The 22,192-nt window shown below is 45.0% G+C and overlaps 1 protein-coding gene across 1 annotated transcript in view; it reads left to right on the top strand.

The window, feature by feature from the left end:
• Positions 1–22,192, top strand: part of TPRKB (TP53RK binding protein) — a 61,135-nt gene that overhangs the window by 18,569 nt on the left and 20,374 nt on the right. The window contains exon 2 of the mRNA XM_086967245.1: positions 4,206–4,394. Coding sequence (XP_086823371.1) covers positions 4,254–4,394 — 141 coding nt within the window. The 5' untranslated portion in view covers positions 4,206–4,253. The remainder of the gene's footprint in view (positions 1–4,205; positions 4,395–22,192) is intronic.

Genomic DNA, 22,192 nt, shown 5'->3' on the forward strand with positions numbered 1-22,192 from the left:
CACTGAGGTGGTCTACTAAGGTGGAGGTTTGCTGATGCACAAGGAAGGAGAGTGGGAAAAGCAGCAGGAGGTAGAAGGAAGGAGAGTGAGGAGAAAAAAAGCATGAGGCACAAGGATGAAGAGTGAGGAGGAGAAGAGCAGCGAGAGGCACAAGGAAGGAGATTGAGAAAAGCAGGGTGAAGCACAAGGAAGTGGAGTGAGAAGAGCAGCATGAAGGATAAGGACGGAGAGTGAGGAGGAGAAGAGTAGCGTAAGGCACAAGGAAGGGGAGGTAGGAGGAAAAGAGCAGCGTGAGGCATTAGGAAGGAGAAGAGCAGCGTGAAGCACAAGAAAGAAGAGTAAGGAAGAAGAGCAGTGTGAGGCACAGGAGAGGTAGGAGGAAAAGAGCAGCATGAGGCATAAGGAGAGTTAGGAGGAAAAGAGCAGCCTGAGGCAAAAGGAAGGAGAGTGAGGAAGAAGAGCAGTATGAGGCACAAGAAAGAAGAGTGAGGCGTAGAGCAGCGTGAGGCACAAGGAAGGAAAGGGAGGAGAAGAGCAGTGTGAGGCACAAGTAAGGAGTGTGAGGAAAAGAGCAGCGTGGATGGAGAGTTAGGAGAAGAGCAGCGTGAGGCACAAGGAAGGAGAGTGAGGAGAAGAGCAGCGTGAGGCAGTAGAAAACAGAGTTGGATGATCTCAGTGGCGGCGGATGCATGGCCCCCAGCGGACCCACCTGCGAGAATGGTGGGCTGGACCTGGGCTGGTCCCAGGGCTGCATGGGCCCATCGGTGACTAGGCGTAGGGTAAGCAAGGAAGGAAGCAGTCTCCCTTGAGAAGCGCTCTGATACCCAGTACCGGGTCAAGTTCGCGTTATATAAAACTCTGTAAAAAAAACTAGAACCCACAGACATCATTGAGCATTAAAAGCAGCGCCAATGTACACATTGAATCAACTACTTGTTGCGGTATTTCCGTACCTGTCATAGCTGGGTCTGTTGTAAACCATTTGGAACTAGAAAACTGGAGCCCCGGAGGCCCTTTGAATTTAATAATATGCACTGGTTACTGAGCATACACCGCTGGCAAATGTGCATCTTGCGCCTTTCATGTTTATTCATTTGTTTATTTTTACACGATTTCTCTTTGTACATTACAGCACACACCTAAAGGTCTCTTGGTGCTCAATTATAACACATAGTTCAACACTGACTCCACAAAATGGCTTTCACTGGGAGCAATGGTAGAGAACAAACAGGTATATTTCCAGACATTTCTTGTCGAACTCTAGCAGTCAGAAGCAGGTTACATTACTCAAAAGCACATTCAGTTTGTCTTAGGCAGGCGCAGGGTTATCAATTAATTTGCCCAGAATCGTAGGATGTTGAACCGTCGCCCAGGCTCGAACACCGTTCCAAAGTGGCAGCTCTGGCTGTAACGCTTGAAAGGGGCACGGTTGAATGTCTCTTCTAGAGGGGTTATTCTGGCGTGAAGCTTCCTGTTTTTTAGCAGTAACACCTGGCATCACTAGGGTTGTGTGCTTCAAGTATAAAAGGCGTGTCCTTTTTATTGTGGCACCCACTGTGACAATGGCTTTTCAAAGGAAATGGCGTCCACAACTCCAACATGTGAGGATTTCGGAGAGCACATTACCGGATCACCGTCCTGTCTCCCACTTAGCGCTCTGAAGTAACCAAAGAGACTCGGAGCGCTCTCTTAAAACTTGTGAAAAATAGAGAACACGTATTCCGAGACAACCCGCCCATACCTCCAGGGCGCCTAAATCACCCGCCCTCCCCACCTCCGCTTACTTTGTCTCCAGCATAGAATGTGACGCTGTGCTCATTCCCCAAGGACAGCCAGCCCCACGCCGCCTGTGACTCGGTCTTGCATCTGTACTTTTTGTATTTACTTTTATGACTGGAAGTGTGCCTGCACTCTTCACCTCTCTGTGTCGTGTTTTGAAGGCTCTTCTCAAGTTCAGCGCCCTTGCATACTTGTCCTGTTCACCCACACAAACGACCCCGAAGCTGGCGAATCCGGTTCGAGTCTACGCAGAGACGCTCAAACATCCTGTGATTCTGGGCAAATCACTTAATCTCTGAAAGGTAATGTGTCCATCTGTAATGCAACTGGTGCTCATATAACGCAACTGGTGCTCATATAAAGCATTTGGATACCTTCAGGTCGAGTTGGCGCTATTTAAAACTCCCTAAAAATAAATAATTACGCAAGATTGGCAATAATTTGTTTACTAGAAAAAAAATAATCTGCAGTCATCAGAAGTCAAATTACTGATCTGATGAACCAAAATATATTTTGTTTAGAATTAAAATGTTCTCCAACACCACTGGGGCCACGGCGCCTGGTGAAGAAGGGAGGGTGCTGCAAAGTGAGTTGTGTTTTGCTTAGAGCAGCCTCTCCTTACAGCGCGGATCAGACTGATCGCCAGCTGCACACTCAACGCCTCTCCAAGAGCCAATCAACACAAATATATTCTGTCATCAGTTCCAGTCATTACAGCATAATTAAAAGCGGAACAAAATAACCCTTCTGTATGTTATAAAAGTTGAGTTTACGCCGTCCCACAGACAGGACATGCAAGCGTATGCAGTACACAGTGTGCAGGACGAGGAGCCAGCCCGAAGAGGGCAGGTTGGTTTCTGAGAGGATAGCAGGGCCGCTTCACTCAACGCCCCGCTTAAGCATTGTCCTCCTTTTCAACTGTAGGTCAATAGATATTTAAAAGCAGATTTGTTTCTCCTAAAATATACTTCAAACCATCTGCCAGCTGGGGGCATTCGCAGACAAAGAATGGGCACTCGAGAAGAACGAACTGCAAAAATGAGACTGCGGCCGCGAAAATGCGAGATACGCCAACCTGGAGCCCACGGAGTCTGCCGTGCATGTAGGTGCGCATGCACACGTGCGCCCGCATCCACACACGGCAGGGACGCAAACTACGTGCACAGCAGGAAGCCAATGTAACGCACTTAGACACACACACAGCATCTTACCCCACTCCAACACGAAAACCACATTGCACAAGCATTGGCCGCGCGGCCGTGAAAGCGAAAGTCATCGCGACTGCGATGACGCGCTAAAGTACGCTAGACATCCGCGTGCAGCAGTGCGCTCGCTTGTGCGCGTGACAGTAAGCTGGTGGTCGCTTTAGTAGCACTTTTAAAAGCAGCTATTAAATGTCTCGGCCAGGGCAGCGCATGCGCTGGATCCGACGAGACCTAAACATTTAATAATGAATGAATAATAATGAATAAACAAGTCTGTGCATTTTTTGTCAATCACACTTGTGGAGAGGAAGCCCGATACAGCTGAACGAGGATAGGAAATTATGCCCTGAAGCGTATTTTTCCCATTATTGCATTTAAAAATTCACTTTTAAGATTAAAACAAGCCTGAAATGTATTCTAAGATCGGTAAAGCACTATTTAAAACTTTTAAAAACCACATCAAAGATTTATTTTCTGGAAAGGATTCCCAACTACTAGACATTTAACTGGTGGGCTGATCAGATGTTTACCCTCTCATTTACTTGGGTAGGTATTGCAAATGAGCAGATGTTAGCATGTTTCTGAAGAAAGCACTTAACTATAGATATCCGGATCAGGGCAGCTTTGGGTATTGGACAAAGAGTTGCAATTTGTAATTCTTTTTTTTCTGTTCTGTAGGCCCTGTTGAGTCGTTTGATGCCAAGGACAGCTCACAAGTAACCCCCGACCCACAATGTCAGTGTGGTTAAGCACTTCTCTTTACACTCTAGTTGGCAATGGTTAATTGCCCTCTGTCGCTGGAGACCTCCGATTTGAGATACTGCTCCTAAAAGCAACTAATGGCATCTGCTAAACTTGATATCTCTTAGTTTTTAGATTAGGTACAAACTATTTTATTTCAGAAATGTAATTCTTTGGGGGTGGTTTGAGTCCATAAAGTGGTTGATATTGATCTTATAATGCAAAATTGATCAGCATAGCTGCCCAATAGGCCCATATCTTGGCCTGTAAAACAATTTCACGGAATGGTGAGAGCAATCACTGGCCGAAGTATGGATTCAGACGTGTACCTGTTGGTCGTGGGTTCCTATCGATACCCGCTTGTATTGAACCACTTCTTTCCCTACTCGAGACAACTTTCTTCATAGTTGATTGTGGTGTTCCATGAAACTGCTCAAACTAAAATCACTTTTACTCTCAATCTGTTTGTGACTTCTGCAGATTTTCTTGTGACACCACGGCGCATTTCATGTGCTCAGACTGCAGAGAATGATTTTGAAACAACAACTGGAGCTCTTTCCTGGTTCAAGTGTGTCCCTCATGTTGTTTAATGATGTGAAGAACGCAGCAAGTCTAAGAAAAATGGCAATGGAAGGATCCATTGATGGGGCCTTGCTAAGCCCTACAATGGTAAGCAAACATCACTTATGCTAATGATGGCGTTTATTTTCTAGAAAGATTGGGGTGTGTGGATGAGTGTTTTACAAAATGTTTTTATAGTCAGAATGGTGTTGAATATATAGAATTTTAGATGGGTAACAGTGAATTATGAGGCCGATTTTCACTGACAAGTTCTGAATGACATCAAATAGACAACAATAGCGAAGCTCATGGTGTTTATGATGTCACTCAGAATCCCAAAGTGAAAAACATCCCCATAATTAACTTTTGCCCATCTATAATTTCATCTATGGCCTCTGAAATCATCTTCCTCTGCTGTCAGCTGCTAAGTAGTGGCAGAGGAGTAGTGGGAGAACCATACATAACATGGTCTCTGTTGCGTATCCCTGTCCCAAAGGTTAAAAAAAACATAGCTTACCTACCATCCTTGACCAACACCCAAACACCAGCATCCGTGCCTTTCGTCCCCCTCCTGCAGCTGTGCGTTCTGTTTTCAGTCAAAGCCGACAAGCAGAGCAGTGCTGACAGGCTCTCAGCGAGGCCTGTCAGCCCGGTCTGGAAAGCTTTAATGACATCACAACAGTGGGTAAACCAGTTTTGTTATCAACAGTTGCTATGTCATAGCAGTGAGTTACGAGATTCAGAAACTGAACTAAACGATAGAGGCTCTCTATAAGATTCTTGCATCACGAATACATCTGTATTTATGCATTATCATTATTTAATCTAAATGCAATATTTGTGATAAAATGTCATGTCTGTAAGGGCCATCTCAGCAATCACAGATGGCATTGCGTCCCTTGGGGAGTTCAGAGGGGAATCTGCACAATACACAAACAAGCCTGTATTAATACAATCCCACACTTTTTTCATTGTAAGAGGGTTCTATGCTCATTCCGTGGAGTGCAGAAGCCCGACCTGTGAAGGTGCACACAGAATATTGGCAACTGGCTTTCTGTGCTAATAAAGGTTCGGAGTCTCTTCAAAAGACAAGTCTTTGCATAGTTTATAATCGTATGCTTTGCCCAAGGGAATTAACTGCGTAAGTTCAAGCCCTCACTGTAGATCTCATTTCTTTTTGTTCTGCTCATACTCAAACTCAGATTCATCGCTGGCACAGCTCTTTCACTTGCAATGAAAATAAAATATGCTGAATTAATAATTTCAAGATAGTGTAATTTGTCATTCCATTTTGTGTGTGCTAAATATTTCTGCTTTTATCGTGCTTACCATGATTTTCTTAACAGCAGAGTCATTTGTCTCCATAATTAAACAATATTTCTGATATAGGCAAGCGGGCAATGCTCTTTTTTATTCATATTTGTATTCATTATTTTTTTTGCAGACACATGAAATGTGCCAGAAAAATGCAAACTTTTTCAAAATGTGAAAATGAAGGAGTTGGCCTGCAGTTAAGGCTCACGAAGCAAATGTAATTTATGTTGTTGGTTTGGAATGGAAGGCGTGAGGAGCTACAGTGCCACTTACATCAGCCTCCGTTTAGCCAATAAGAAAGAAATGGATTGACACAGCTCCCAGTCACTTCCCTTCTAGCAACCTCTTTTAATTCACTTTTTAATCCCAGGTGGGAAGAGGAGTAGAGTAGGACGGTTGGAAACACTGTCCTTTCCTAGTCTCCCTTGTTATTCATTCTCCCAAGAGAGAGAAAGAAAGAAAGAGACGAGGGAGACAGACCTCAAAAGGACAGTTGTAAGGAAAAGAGTCTTCGGAACAGAGACGTCATGAAGGAAGATGTAAAAGTTGCATGTGAGAGATAGGCTCATACCTCACACAACACAGGTGAGAAAGGTGTAGATTAAAGGCACAGAGGTAGCACACATGCAATGTTGTAAGAGGGGAGGCCTCTATGCTGGAAATATGAGAGAATGTGTGTATGACACAGTAGAGAAGATCCGAGTTTAGACTGACCGACCTAGAAAGTCCTCAAAGCAGTTCTTAATTTAAGCCAGTGGTTTCCGGTGCTGAGCACCGGCACTTATTACAGTGCACCACATGGTGGCACTGTTTGTCTAGTTTAGAGATGAGCAAAACATCAGTTGTTTATTAATTCAGTGCACATTAAAAATGGCTAATATCTGCCGCCAAAGCCATTCTTATATCTTTGGGGTCCCTGCAGTAGTCAAAATTGTCACACTTGTAGTATGATGATAAGAATTGTTGTTTGTTACTGTCCGTGGCAGTGCTGGCAGGGGCAGTGGGTGGTGCAAGTTGCAGTGACCGCCTGACAAGGGCCCTGGCACTTAATATTTTACAAACTAGGCACTTCCTCAAAGGTACATGTGTGACAGTACCTGTGTTTTCTTATCTTTGGAAGAAAACTCTTCGATATGTATGTGCATATGTGTTGCTGCTTTAACGTCGAGCCATCAGCACACGGTGTAGAAAAAAAGAAACAGTACAGAATTGACAGCAAAAGAGGGTGACCTTTGAGACCCAAGTTAAAGAGGTCGAATACAGACATTTGAGTGAGAGATTGTCACACAGGCAAGAGACTGCGAAAGATCTCCGGCAACAAGATGGAAGAAAAACAGAGGTCCCAAAGGCACATAGCTAAGTGTGATGGAGGTCAAAGTCACAGAAATGTGAGCATTTTATCTATTTATTTTGAGGCACTTGCCAACCTTATAATTCATTGAACGAGAGCTCAAGACAGACCCTGGAGGTACAAGATGAAATTGGAAGGCCAAAACGTTTGAAAAACAAGTTGTTAGTATGAGAGAAAGGCATAGAATTGTATGATATCTCGCAGGCAAAAGGGTGAGCGAAAGATAGACCCACAGTGGTGCATTTGGGAGCAGGAAATGGATATGGCACAGACCACAAGAGATGCACATCTCAATTTTCCAGACATAAACAAGGCTGAGATAACCACATATCACATTTGCCAAGGGTTCCACAACCTCAGCTAAATGTACGCACTCACATGCACCTAAGGATTCCCCATATAGACCCAGTAGACTCTGATAAACATACTTTGAAACACATTTAGTGATGCATATTTAAATATATCAAACTGCTCTTATTTACTGTGGTGCTTTTATTTTATCCCTTGGCTTAATGGGGTTTTTATAATTCTCAACATCACTTGTAACCTTGTGCTCTACACGGATGGTCAAATGGGAGTACTAATGTGGCTTTTTGCCCAGGCCTCACACTGAATGAGTGCCCCAAATGCGTGTTACACCTCTGCTTTCATACCAAGATGTAGTATTTATTTATTTATTTATTTATTTTGAAAGTTTTGTAGAGCGCGAACAAGACCCTTGCGGATATCAGAGCGCTATACAATAGGTAAGGATAGTTATACAACGAATAAATGCAGGTAAATCAAGTATACATAACATCTTGTGCAATGTAAAGCAATAAGGTGCAAAACAGGAAAGTTCTGTTAAGTCATGAACAATGGCAAATATAAAGACTAGGTTGTCTAGTTGGAGCCTTGTCGTAGTAAGGAATCCTATTGAGGGTATGAATGATCTAATACTTTCCTTAGTCTATGTTCAGGCGAATTTTGCCATGGGAATCGATTTTACTTCCTTTTTAGGTCTCGGCTAGCGTAGGCTATGCACATGTGTCGTCTCGCTGGCGAGATTTAATGACTCTGAGTAGCGAGGTTAAGGCCCGCCCCTCTTCTCCATTGGCTGGCCTCCTAAAAGGTGGCCTGCCATTGGAGAAGAGGTCCCAGTGATGTCATTCTTTGGATCTAAGCCCCGTCCTTTTCGGATTGGGGGGGCGTTTTTTTTACTTTCTTTCTACCTAGTGACGTTCTCAGTCAAAAACACGCTCCCAGTCTGAAAAGGACGGGGCTTAGAGATGGCAAGCGCTTGTTTTTTTCCATTCTCAATTCTTCTGGCCCCCAGACCTCGCCCCTAATTTTAGTGCTGCAAACCGCAGGTTGGTTCAGACCCAGTGCCCCGAGTGCCTCCAGATAGCGGAATGTTGTTTTCTTGAGAAAATGTACTGACTTGTTTTAGATTTTTCTTATGCGAGAAGTGGAGTACAGCTCACCGCGCGGTAACATTTCTCGTTCAAATGCTTAGATGGTAATGATGAAAGGAGTTGTCAGTACATCGTACCTAAAGAGCAAAGAATTGTGGTTACAGACTGGGGCTGGCACTAGATTTATATTCATGGGAGAATCTTCACCTTTCATCTGGTACTGGCTGCCCGCGGATGATGTCACCTTGCAGCTGATTGGCTGCTCCGACACCTAGTGCAGGGAAGAGAAAGGAAGATGTTGGCTCCAAGCTCAGTGCTGGATCTGTGGTCGTCTGAGGCTGTCTAGGCCGGTGTCTGCGAGTGGTCTATCTGCTGTGTGAGCACCATGTGAGCTCCTGGGAGCGTCCCAGAGCCAGGGAGGACGAGAGCGCTGGAGGAATGAGGCGGCTCATCTGCAAGCGGATCTGTGATTGTAAGTTGCAGAGCCAGATAGAGAAGCGAGTGTAGGGAGTGTTTGAGGATGTGCATCAGAGAATTTCATGCTCAAGACCCAGCCCAGGATTACCCCATTGATGGGGGCACACTGGAGCTGAATATTAGGTTAGCTTCAGTTGTCGTTCTTCTGCCCTATTTTGTTTAAACTTTTTTTGCGTTTAGTGTGGCAGCGTGTCCTTGGCTCATTTTAAACCTCGGCTTATTAACGCAAATCGGTATTTCAATAACACCTCCATTTGATCCGACATACTGTGTTTTCATTTCTGCCCACTGCTCGGCCAAATCAGTGCAGCCTTTGAATGGACACCGTGGCATGTTCATTCTGATTCACAAACTTCCAAAGGAAAATGTTTCATTCATTATTGCAGTGCTTTTTGCAATGTACCCTATTTGTATATATAACACCAAGGATTGTTTGTGCTCTAGTGCATGTGAGTGTCGAATGATATGAAATTAGTATTATATACACACAAACAATGTTCTGACGATGCTTTGGTTAATTAAGTTCTTGATATTTTCACGTTCCGATATCATTGACACTGGATGTTTGCTCATATTAATTTTATTTCATTATGGCTGCCCTGGTCCTGATTTGCATTAGCTTGCACTCTTGTCAATACCTTGCTGACTTATTAAAAAGCCTAAAGTGGGTTGGCACTTTTATACTCTATTAATTGTGCCACCGGCTCCTAGTTTCTTGCTGCTACTTTGCATGGGATGCAATAGATTTTTCCTGGTTTCCAAATTCAAAGTGTTGAATTGGGTTGTGTTCGAAGTAGGCACATGCTGCATGCTCTTCCTTACTCTGTTTGCTTGATGTTCCAAATTCCACGTGTGTCGCATTTCGTCCTTGGAGTATCTGTTTAACAGTTCTCCTTTTCATTCTTTCTGCTTGTGTCACCTCCCCTATTCATACACTATTGCCTGCATTGTTTATAGTACAATCCTATGACCTGCCTCACTGTATGCCTGTCTTGAATATATCGACCTCTGCTAATGCCTATTCTCCACTTTGTTCTCCTAAATCCTTTGACTTCAATCTTCTCTAATGTTATGCCATTCTCTTCGTGTCCCTTTCAAACATTTCTATTCCAGACTGTGTGTGTGGCTCTGTGTGTGTGGGGGGGCTCTGTGTGTGTGCGGGGGGCGGGGCTCTGTGTGTGGAGGGGGGCTCTGTGTGTGTGGGGGCTCTGTGTGTGTGTGTGGGGCTCTGTGTGTGTGGGGCTCTGTGTGTGTGTGTGGCTCTGTGTGCGTGTGGCTCTGTGTGTGTGTGGGGGGGCTTTGTTTGTGTGGGGCTCTGTGTGTGTGGGGGGCTGTGTGTATGGCTCTCTGTGTGTGTGGTTCTCTGTGTGTGTGTGTGTGTGTGGCTCTGTGTGTGTGTGTGGCTCTGAGTGTGTGTGTGTGGCTCTGAGTGTGTGTGGCTCTGTGTGTGTTTGTGGCTGTGTGTATGTGTGGCTCTGTGTGTGTGTGTTGCTCTGTGTGTGTGTGTGTGTGTGGCTCTGCGTGTGTGGCTCTCTGCGTGTGTGGCTCTCTGCGTGTGTGGCTCTCTGCGTGTGTGGCTCTCTGCGTGTGTGGCTCTCTGCGTGTGGCTCTGTGTGTGTGTGTGGGGGGGGGGGGGTTCTGTGTGTGTGGGCCTGTGTGGGTGTGGGTCTGTGTGTTTGTGTGTGGCATTTGCGAGAGATTAAGCTTTTGCCATTGTAAATGACAATGCCATTAATTTATCTGTTTTCAAAACCAACGCATAAATAAAAATGTTGTCCATTACAATGCCAATAGCTCTAACTTTTGCAAATGCTTGTTGAAAGATGCAGTGGAGGCATTCAGTCTGGTTTCTGGGGGTAGAACATTCCATATCCTGGGTACCATCCCTGAAAAGGAGCAATTATATGTTTTCTTCTATGGAATCTTTGTGGCTTCAGTAGAAGGTTTTCCGCACTTCTTGTGGATCTTAGACCACCAGAGATTGTCAGTTTCTGTGTCAGATAGCTGGGTGCATTGTGGTGTATGGCCTTATGAGTCATGCACGCTATTTTCAGGTGAATTCTGGCCTCAAATGGTAGCCAATTCAAGGATTTTAAGTCTGGAGATATGTGGGACCTTCTTCTCGAGCCAGTGATGAGTCTCGCTGCGGCATTAATAGAGTCTCTTGGGGGTGCTGTTATAGCTTTAGGAAGGCCGCAGAGAGAGACACTTCCATAATCCACACGAGGGATAACTAGAGCTTGAACTGCCAACTTGAAGTCATTGCTTGGCAGGAAGGGTTTCAACTTCCTCAGAGTATTTATCTGGAAGTTTGCTCTCTTTGTTGCGTTGCTAATGTGTTTCTGCATATTGAGGTTGCAGTCAAGGGTTATACCCAATTATTTCGCTGAGTCCACAATAGTTGGTTGAACGTTGAATGCAGTAAGATGTTTGAACCAGTCATGCATTATGGGGACTTTGGCGGGTGGCGCTATTAGGAGGAATTCAGTTTTTAGAGCGTTCAATTTTAGATGGTTCTCAGACAGCCATGTCTGGGTGTTCCTAAGCGTTGTGTTAAGCAATTTAATATCTTCTAGGGTGTGGATCTTAAGGTAAAGTTGGGTATCGTCTGCGTACATGTGATATTGCAGGTTGGACGCTTGTAGCAATTCAGTGAGTGGTTCCATGAATAAATAAACAGTGTTGGAGATAGAGAGGACCCTTGCGGGACTACCAACGTTACTGGAACAGGTTTAGACAGGGTGTTGTTGACCTTGAATTTTAAGTCCGGTTTTGGAGAAAAGAGGTAAACCAATTAAGCACTGACCCTGATAAACCCATTCTGAGATTCGGCAGATCTATCAAGTTTTCGTGTTTGACCGTATCAAATGCTGAGAAGAGGTCTTGTAGAATGAGAAGGCATGTACCGTTCTGATCAAGGATTTGTAGTGCATCGTCAGTTATGTGTGTCATGGCTGATTCTGTGCTGTGACCTGCTCGGAAGCCTGATTGGTGTTTGTTAAGAAGGTCGAAGTGATCAATATGTTTTGTCAATTGGTGGTGTACACATTTTTCCAATAGTTTGGCCAAGGTAGGAATATTGGAAATCGGGCTATAGTTGTTTAGGTCTGTAGGGTCAGCTGTGGGTTTCTTTAGTATGGGTGATATCTGTCCCACTTTGAGGGTGTCTGGGATGCAACCTTGTTGAAGTGAACAGTTAATGATTTTGGTCCAGAGAGGCAGAAGCAATGGGGTTAAGTCTTTGACAGCGTTTGCGGGGAGAGGGTCGGTGTGGTGATTGGCAGGCTTCAGAGCACTGAGAATCTTGCCTATAGCTTCTTCTGTGTAAGTATTAAAGGATGACTAGGCTGCGTTGTTTTTTAGGTCAAACTTTGAAGTGATTTGTTGTGACGGCGTTGGGAGTAGTGGTGAGGTTTTTGTGTGAGGACTGGAGCGTAGGATTAGAACAAAAGTGTATATGGGTGTAAGGGACTCAAGGGGGATCTTTGAAATCCGGTGATAAGAGTTTGGGAAGGAGGGTGGGTAGGGGAGGGTGAAATTAACAGCTGCGGCTGTGACTAATTTATTAAGGGCTGAGGGGGAGACTGGGGTTGTATCTCAGATGTACTGATGGTTGTATCTCAGATGTACTGATGGTTGTATCTCAGATGTACTGATGGTTGCACCATGAGCGCCAGGTGCTGGGTAGGAAGTGGGGTAAAAGAAAAGACACAGGCATAGAGATAGAGTAGGGGGAGAAAAGATGAGGGTAGATTGTTACTAAAGTCTGGCCTGAAGTGAAAGGGAGGAGCGGTCAGTAGCAGTTAAAAACTAAGGGTTATAACACTGTGGCGATGGCAGTCTAAGATGGCCGACTCTTTAGTAGAGGTCTTCCTAAACAGAAATGTGGTCCTCTGTTTGTTTCCATTAACTGTGGGGGAACCCGAGTAGTCCTGTTTTACTGTCCATCAAAGTGTTGGGGGACTGTGGGAGAGCCAGAGAAGTCCTGTTTCACTGTCCATCGAACTGTTATGGGCTATGGTCCTATTTCCATTGCAATGAAATTAGAATCCAAAAGTCATGCTGTAAAAATATACTTAGAGTGACCAGTGGGTTGGAGGGGGAGATCCCTTGCCCTTGTTATATCAGCTATCATCCATTTTGAGATAGTAGAAAGCCCAAATCCACTGAACATGTGGGCATACATGAAAATAAGGTCAAAAAGATAAAAATAATGATAAAGTCAATAGAACAAACGTAAAATTACCTTGGCCTCAATGTCGTGGCTGTAGTCGTGTCTGGTGTAGTTTAGATTGCTAGTTTTGCTGGCAGCGTTATGCCCCTTTGGTGCTTGTGGGTTCTGTTTCCGTGGTGAAGTGGACGCTGTTAGAGTATTCTTTCGGATTCTTTAGGTTAGGGCTTCAGATATGAGAAACACAACGAATGCGCTATCAGCATTGTTGTGTGTTACTGTCTGGCCCAATCCTCCGGCAAACCGCAGGCCAGACGCGATGGCACCGCTGCTGTGGGAGGATCTTGCTCCGCCGGGGACAGCCCGCCACCTCCTCCGGGGGCATCTGGGGTGTGCGTCGGCCCAGCTGAAGTAAAGAGAAGTAAAGAGAGAAAGCGATCTCCCCAGGTCAGCATGCCGCTGTAAAACAAGGAGGGCCAGGAGGATCCACCACCTCGCCGTGGGGTCTCCGTGGGCATGCTGCTGTCTTACTCCCGCAGTTCAAAGGTCTTGCAAACCCCACTCAGTGGGCCCCCTGCTGCGGGAACAGATGGAGAACAGATGGAGAGATTCTGACAACCTAGTCCCACTGACCTCGGGTGGCCGCAGCAATGAGGAGGGATCACAGCCACAGACCTAGGGGCTCCAGGGGCCTTTCGGCTCCAGCTCCAGGAAGCCTACAGTCCCCTCGTGGAATACCGGGGGTCCACCTTAGCCGCGGGAGAGGGATCCTACCGTATCGACCAGCGAGACGCCGGGGCCGCACCGTGTATCTCCAGACCAGCGCCGGGGCCGCACCGAGTATCCCCAGACCAGCGACCTCGTACCAGCTACCCCAGCAAGCGCATTGCTTCAATTACACATTGCAGCTTGGGTGGGCCACACTCACCTTTTGGCCCCTGTTCCCTAAAAGCTTCAGACATACCTCCCTCCACCTACTCCACTAGCATGTTCATTTGCTAAATCGAAATAAATAAATTCCTGTTTTGAAATATTGCAAAGAAAAGCACAAATGTCATTTTTCTGATGTTTGTGAATCATAGTAAAAAATATCTGCTGCCTAGTCCGAAAATGCCCTCATCCAGGTCTGTAGAAAATCAAGAATTACCACACTGAATCCAGCTTGAGAAGCCCTACTTGAGATGACTTACTCAGTGTCTCCACACGTAATAGTCCACAGGTGCTAAAAAAAAGCTAACAATGAGGCCACTTTGGCCAGTCTACTCCCCTGATCACATTTTCAGCAATCAGAAGAAGGCAACTACCATGCAATGGAACCAGAATTCACAGGCGGAGCTATTTTGTTATTTATCCTCCAACAGACTGCTGAGTTTCTGAGAAATCAGATATTCTGCACTCCTCAACAGCATGTAGGGCACTGATTCTGGTAAGGTCAACATACCGTGGCCGTTGTCATGATCACTTCTGTATTCCAGGCTGGGACTAAAGTGCACTGATGGAGGTGTGGGTGTGATTTCTGTTGTGTACTACCCCAGAATGCTGCAGGCCTAGACAGTCCAGGTCAATGAATGTCAAATTTACCAGAATGCACCTACTATCCCGGATAAAATCAGAGTTGACTGGCCCACCCTTTGCCACTCAACTACCTTCTATTTGTAGATGAGGGCCACAGAGAATGTCTGCAACCCACTGTGATAATACTGCCTTGGTCAAAGAGAACTTGGAACTGGAACAAGGAGGTCAGCAGCTTCCACTTTAATACTGAGTTAGACAGTGGGGATGTGGATTCTCTTGTCTCCCTGTGCAGAGCTGGTTTGAGTAGGTTCCCTTTTATGCTGCCTTCTTAGACTGTCCTCCAGCCCCCTCGTTTGTCTTTAATGATTCTTTTCACAGCAGGGTTGTTTCCAGGTTGGAGCATTCACATCAGTGCGCAGAAAGGCGTGTGCAAGGTTGCACCTCATTGCCAACAGCCAAACTTGATAGTGATCAGAAAGAAATACAAAGGTCTGCCCCCCCTTATGAAGAATCAATCACATCCTGACACACAAGCTGCAGTTCCACCCCTCATCCGTGCCATCTACCAAAGTCAGTCTTAGGAAGACTAATCAGTAGCCCTCTGTATCAGAAAGAGCCTAATATTAAGGAGAAGCCCCTCTCCTTTTCCCTATTTCAGTGTTTGGCTTCCCTCCCTTCAGTCTAGGGAATGTCAGCAACACACTTCCACTCTTCGGAAAAGCAACCAACCCTCATGTTGTGTGCAGGCACATGGCAATGGCTCCCAAAATGGAACCCATAGGCCCCTGCAGTCTGGTTCACTGAGGTCAATGTCAATGTCAATGGTATTTGTAAAGCGCAAACAATCATCCCCGATGGGATATCACGGCGCTGTCCTGACAGTAGTGAATAGTTAACAGATAACAGAGTGAGGATTATGTTTAGTCAGATAAGAAATGTTTTTAATTGCTTCCTGAAGGACAAATAACAGTCTGTTAGTCTGAGTTCTTGCGGCAGCTTGTTCCAGTTGTTTGGCGCCAGGTGGGAGAACGCCCGTCCACCCATCCTGGCTGTTTTCACACGAGTGTTGCTTGCTCTAGCAGCCGTACAGGAACGCAGGTTCCTCGTGGGAGCATAGAATCTGATTTTATTTTTTAGGATGCGATGGCCCGTGTTGTGCAATGCTTTATGTGTTATGCACATTAGCTTGAAGATAGCTCTCTGTCTCATTGGTAGCCAGTGAAGCTCACGCAGGCAGCTTTTGGCTGGGTCGTACTTTCTTTTATTGCAAATTGCCTTTGCTGCAGCATTCTGTACAACTTGTAGTTTCGCGAACAGATAGTCCGCCATTCCCACAAACGGAATTTCCGTAATCCAGCCTGCTCATTAATAAAGACTGGACCAGTATCTTCCTACACTCAGTGGGGATCCATGGAAAAACTCGCCGGAGCATCTTGAGTAGTGCAAAGCCTTTACCACAGATTGTAGATACATGGGTTTTCATGCTCAGGGTATTATCTAGAATCACACCTAAATCTTTGGCCGTTGATGCTGGGATAGGAGCGGTACCCAGAGTGGTGGGCCACCAGCTGTTGTCCCATAGGTGGGTATGTCTACCAAACAGCAGAATCTCGGACTTGTCTGCGTTTAATTTGAGACAATGGTTGTGCATCCAATTGGCTAGTTCGGTCAGGCAGTTCAGTAGCCTATCCTTAGGGTTGTCTTCTTCATCTAATGAAATCATTAGTTGGGTGTCGTCTGCGTAAGAGCAGATCCCAACACCCCACTTTCTCCCTATATCGGCTAGTGATGAAACAAACACGTTAAATAGGGTTGGGCTCAATGAGGCCCCTTGTGGGACCCCATACTTGATGTTCCGGGGAGGGGAAACAAAATCACCCATTCGTACTGACTGTGTTCTGTCTTGCATGAAAGACTGCAGCCACCCTAATGCCTTTTCCCGGATACCCTTGGCTGCTAGGATTTCCAGGAGTCGGTGGTGTGGGACGGTATCAAATGCCGCCGAGAGGTCTAGTAAAATCAAGGCGACTGTCTTTCCCTGATCTACCTTGGTTCTGATATTGTCTGACACTGCCAGGAGTGTTGTCTCGGTGCAATTGTTGGCCCGGAACCCTGTTTGGGAACTGTCCAATAGATCATTGGTCTCTAAGAATTTGGAAAGCTGCCTGTTGACCAATTTCTCCATCACCTTAGACAAATAAGGAAGTTGGGAAATAGGCCGATAGTTTGCCGGGTTATGAATATCAGATCCTGCTTTTTTTAGTAAGGGAGTAACTATGGCGTTTTTCCAATACTTCGGGAATTCAGCAGAATTCAATGATTGATTAAAGACTTTGGTTAAAGCTGGGCAGATTATTGGTGTTAGTTAGAAAATATGATGCGGGCATGGGTCCAGTGGGGAGCCTGATTTTACTTACAACATAGCTTTGCCCACTTCCTCCTCTGAAAAAAGGCAGAATCTAGGACAGCTAGCCAGAACTAGGGATGTTACACGAGGTTGTGGTTGCTTTGATTCGATGTTGGAAAAAGAGGCATAGATCGTATCGATTTTTTCACAGAAATATTCATTAATTTTATTGCAGCCTTCTTGCGAGGGGGTAAGATCCACTGATAGATTAGCCGGGCTGCATAGCTCTTTGACTATTTTGAATAGTTCTTTTGAAGAATTTTTGCTTTCTGTTATCCTCCGTGAGAAATAGTCTTTCTTTGCTTTCCTAATAGCTTTGTTGTAGAGCGCAAGTTCCCTTTTGTATATGGCTCTCGTTTCTAGGGTTTTATTGAGCCTCCAATTGTGTTCGCAAGATGTACATTTCCTTTTTAAAGATTTTAATTCAGGTCCATACCACTTCTCTGAGACTGTGCCTCTCCGTTTATGTTTAGAGAGTGGAGCTGAGCAGTGTTCCAGCGCACACTTGATATTATTCTGGAGCTCTTCTATTTCATTATTAATATTGGTGTTTCCTATGGATACATGTGTAAAAGGATTCTGGAATTTTTCCACAGAATTTTTTTTCCAGCTGATGCTGTTGCTGGGGGCATGGATTTAGAGTGTTTGGTAGGTACTTTAATAGTGAACACAATCATAGAGTGGTCAGTCCATTTCAATGGTTTAATCGCATTGATGTCAATGGCTCCTATATTGGAGAAGATGAGATCTAAAATATGTCCAGCCCTATGTGTTGGATGATTAATTATTTGTGTCAGCTGTAGGATATCCATGTCCTCCACTAACTGTTTGGTTAATAGGTTGCTGCTGCTATCAAAGTGTACATTAAAATCTCCTATCACAAGAATATGCTTGTTTTTGAGACAGACCGGTAGTATTTGGGTAAAAAGTTGGGCACTAAAGTCTAAAGTGCTTGCAGGGGGGTTATAAACTATCACTCCCCCAAATATAATATTGGTGTTTACGGATACTGAGAATGCCATTGCTTCATGGCTGTTGGACTGTGTGATCGGTTCTTGTCTACAGGTGAGGGATTCCCTAAATAGCAGGGCTACCCCTCCGCCTCTTTTCTTCACTCTATTCAGATTGAGTATGTTATATTCCGCTGGAAGGGCTGTCACGATGTCTGGGGTGCTATGGGTATCGAGCCAGGTATCAGTTATAAAAACCAAGTCTGGTTTGGTTTCTGTTAATAGGTCCCACAGCTCTATCGCATGCTTGGGTAGGGATCTGGCATTGAGATAGATGCATTTAAGGGCCAGAGTTGGGGTATTTTTTATACAGACTTCTGTCCCTGTGTTACTTCCCCATTGACAGTGCCGACAACAGAAGGGGCCCATAGTATCATATGGCCCCAGTCGAGCCCAATGTGTGGTATTTCTTACCCCTACGTTGTTCAGACTCCTAAGTGAGGTGACATGCATTGCATGCCAGACTTCACTAGCATACAAACACACATCCAGACATGCAGAATCTCAGGGATAGGTTTCCAGGTTCACCGTTGGCAGCAGAACTTTAGGGGATGGTTCAGAAGGCTCCTATTCATGGGAAAAAGGCCTTGTCATATTAGACTATAAAACATGGAACACTGCCACCACCAGGCTTCATGTGTGAACCCATGATAAGGACAGTAGTACGGTTGTCACTACAGAGGATCTGCTTAGTATATCCCTTGTGGTCCAGGACAGGTCCAAGACCATTTTGGGGCCAATATCTGAATCTTGTGATACTGCAGGAGTGATGTTGAACACTTCACTGTGTTTCACTTAGTCTGAACAGAAATGTAAGCGACATTTCTCTTGTTTACTTAGTGGGTATTCGTTTTCGTCAGGGTTTTGTGGTGTCTGAATAACACACAAGAACCTAGGAGGTCTATAAGCCAAGCAAATCGCTGGCAAAAACCGGCAGGATTATCTCTATGTCAGTTGGTGCCCAAGTCACCATGTAACAACGTATAAAGAAGTGGAGAAGAAAAAAGGGGGAGCAGTGATAACTAATTATCAATTAGAGAACTGATCAAACCAAATCCTATACATGTGTATGTTGTGGATGACCATCAAACAAACCAAATGATCAGTCCTATCACTTGGTCGTCCATACTGTGACCTGGCGGGTCCATAGATCATCTAGACCAGGGGTCTCCAACCGGTCGATCGCGAGCTACCGGTAGCTCGCCGACCCTCTGGGAGTAGCTCGTGCCTCCTATCTAATTATTAAGACGTGGTTTCGCTTTTTATTTTGTACTCCATCATTCTCTTTTATGGCAATCAGCCTTTGTCCGCCCTCACCCAAACCAGCTTCTCAGATTGGCTAAAGTGAGCTTTGCTGGGGCGGGGCGGACTGAAGAACGTGACGTTCTTCCTGCAGTCACAACTTCCTGAAGTCACGCGCCACCTCTGTTTTCCAGGCTGGCATCGCGCTTCGTATTTCCCATTTGATCCTCCCGGAGTAATTTCAAGGTAAGATGGCTGGTGGCCGAGCAGCAGCATAGTGACTTGTTAAAATTAACCCCATGCAAGCAAGGCCCTTTGGTTTGAACGTCGGCTCCCACCGCGCTTTAGATCTGCATTAAAAAATAAAGCGTGGTGGCTGGCGACATTAAGATCAAAGGTCCTTGCAGGCACTGAGCTGCTACCGCCGTGGCAGCCGGTGCTAAAATACAAGTTCCTTGTATGCACGGAGCCGATTTCACTGACTTCACCAAGCTTTCCTTTGCCTGCACGTTGTAGTCAGTGAAAGTGGCTCCGTGCCTGCAAGGAACTTTGATTTTAACATGGGCTGCCACAACTCTTTACGTCTGCCTTAAGTGATAGAGCGCAGTGGCAGCCCATATTCAAATTAGAAGTCCTTGCATGTACTGGGCAGCTACGCTTTACATTTGCCTGCCTTCATTAGTAAAAACAAGTTCGCAGACAAAAAAAAAATCCTTGCCAGCACTAAAACTGTTTCACTGTCTACTTCAGGCAAATATATAGCGTGGTGTAATATTCAGTGAAAGTTTTCACTGATTACTACACCGCGCTATATATTTGCCTGAGGTAGACAGAGAAAGCTGCTCAGAGCATGCAAGGAACGTTGACAGCCACCACGCTTCACATCTTTCTTCAATAGTAAAGTGCGGTGGCAGCGGATGTTGCAATCAAAAGGCCTCATATTCTCTGAGCTTCATTTTTGTAATTTAACTGTGGGGCATTTGAAAATTAAGGTCAGACTGGGGCCAAGTATAACAGTACATCGAAAATATGTACTTGCACTGGCAACACTCAACATTAATGAATGTATATTTTTTTGAAACATGAAGGCTCTGTGCCTCTTGCTTTGCATATTTCCCTAATGCTACACAACATGTATCAACAAGCAGAAACAGGGCATTGCCACCAGTCAAAGACGGAGTCCCTTTGATGGGTTTTTGTCTTGTTCTTCTCTGCTTTTTAAAGTCCAGACTGCAAAATTCATGCCACACAATGTGAGAAGGAAAAATAAATGTTTACTTTGCAATCTCCTACTTTTGCAGTAAGGCACAGGCTCCAGATGAGTAGGGACCCATCAGACATGTGTTAGCAGTGCACACACCCAAAAATTAACAGGCAGAGCAGAATGGTTTTTGAGATGAAAAAGTAGAATAAATTCAAATATGCACTGGTAGCCCTCAACATTTTGAGCAGGTGAAGCACCATGGCTGGGATTGTACACAGACAAATTGATGCCCTCACATTCAAAACCTTTTTTGAAGAGGTTTACACCTGTGTGCCTGAGGGGTATGTGGCAATTGTGCGCAGAGGACAGCTGTACTGTTAGTGAATGGCTTTTGAGAAAATGGGGATGTGCTTAGTGTAGGATGCAGACAATGCTGGCATCTGAAATCTGTGAAGTGCAAGACTGTGTGAGAACATAATTGAGTTAGGGGTGAAAGCTAGACTGCAAAGTAAGCCCTTGTAAAATAGACTGCAAATTATGATTTTGATTAAATAAAAGGCTGCCAAGAGATTGGAGTTGGATTTCTGGAAGTAGAAGACTGGGCAGAGAGTGCAAGGCTTAGCAGACAGTATGTTGCTGTGCTGAACAGAGTGAAGAACTATGGCAATGCATTTTCTAGACTTTGCAGAGTTGAAGTATGTGTTATAGAACTGAGTGAAATGCTTTATAGTGAAACTAGGGTGGTTTCCAAATACCGGCCATTTGACCTCTGTTTTAATAGTTTGCAAAGGCACAAGCATAAAAAAAGTAATATGTATTCACTTGTAACATAACTTTTCTCCCTTTGTTTATTTTACTTTATTTGATAATGAAGAAAGGGGAGGCCTTCTGTTGCAGCATTCTATCTATTCTAGCGCTTACTAATCCAATGTGTGGCACTGAAGCTCTTACTTCACTGAAGCACTTACCTACATTGTCAGCAAACTATGGCATGTGTACCGTGAGTGGTTGGACATGTTTTCTTTGGTTTGTGATCCTATATGGGAAGTGTTACCTTGTCTTCCCTGATGAACACAAATAATTCGGCTTAAAGTCAATGAAGCCAGGTGTGGGGGGGATGTCTCAGAAAAATGCGCGAGTTGCTCGGCATTTAGTAGCTCACAACGATTTTTACTGATCAGAAGTAGCTCTCACTACAGAAAAGGTTGGAGACCCCTGATCTAGACCATATGCCACACAGTCATAATAAGTACTGGATACGGTCCACAGTGTACCTCCAATCGGTGGTCAGATTGTGACGGTCAGTAGGAAGTGGTGAAAAACAGTGCAACATACAAAAAAGTGGTGAGTCTTAAAATAGGGTGATATGTCTGAAACAGATACTTTAATAGAAACCAGGCACATCCCCTAGTTAAAAGATAGGAACAGCGCAAACGACAGTATGGAACAAATGACTGTCGCAAATAGGGCCAACATGTTTCTGCCTACCGGGCAACACGTCCCTTGGCATTCGTCAGGGCCACTGCTCTAAAGGGTTGCTACTGTTATCTGTGTTAGAAAACAAAAATGTATATGACAAATCAGTGAACAAGAGTATAAGAGTAGGGACGATACAACCTGTACCTACAGTTAATTACTCACCCTCCTTGTCAGTAGGTGCTCAACGCGATCCAACATGACAGGGGACTGGACCTCACCTCACCTGGACCGTGCTCAGGTATACGAGGCCCGCACTCTCCGTCGGTGCCACCAAACTCGCCTGAAGCTTGGGGGAGGAAACATGTTGGCCCTATTTGCGACAGTCATTTGTTAGGACTGATC

The sequence above is a fragment of the Lissotriton vulgaris genome, chromosome 1_1, assembly GCF_964263255.1.
Source record: "Lissotriton vulgaris chromosome 1_1, aLisVul1.2, whole genome shotgun sequence".
Taxonomy (NCBI): domain Eukaryota; kingdom Metazoa; phylum Chordata; class Amphibia; order Caudata; family Salamandridae; genus Lissotriton; species Lissotriton vulgaris.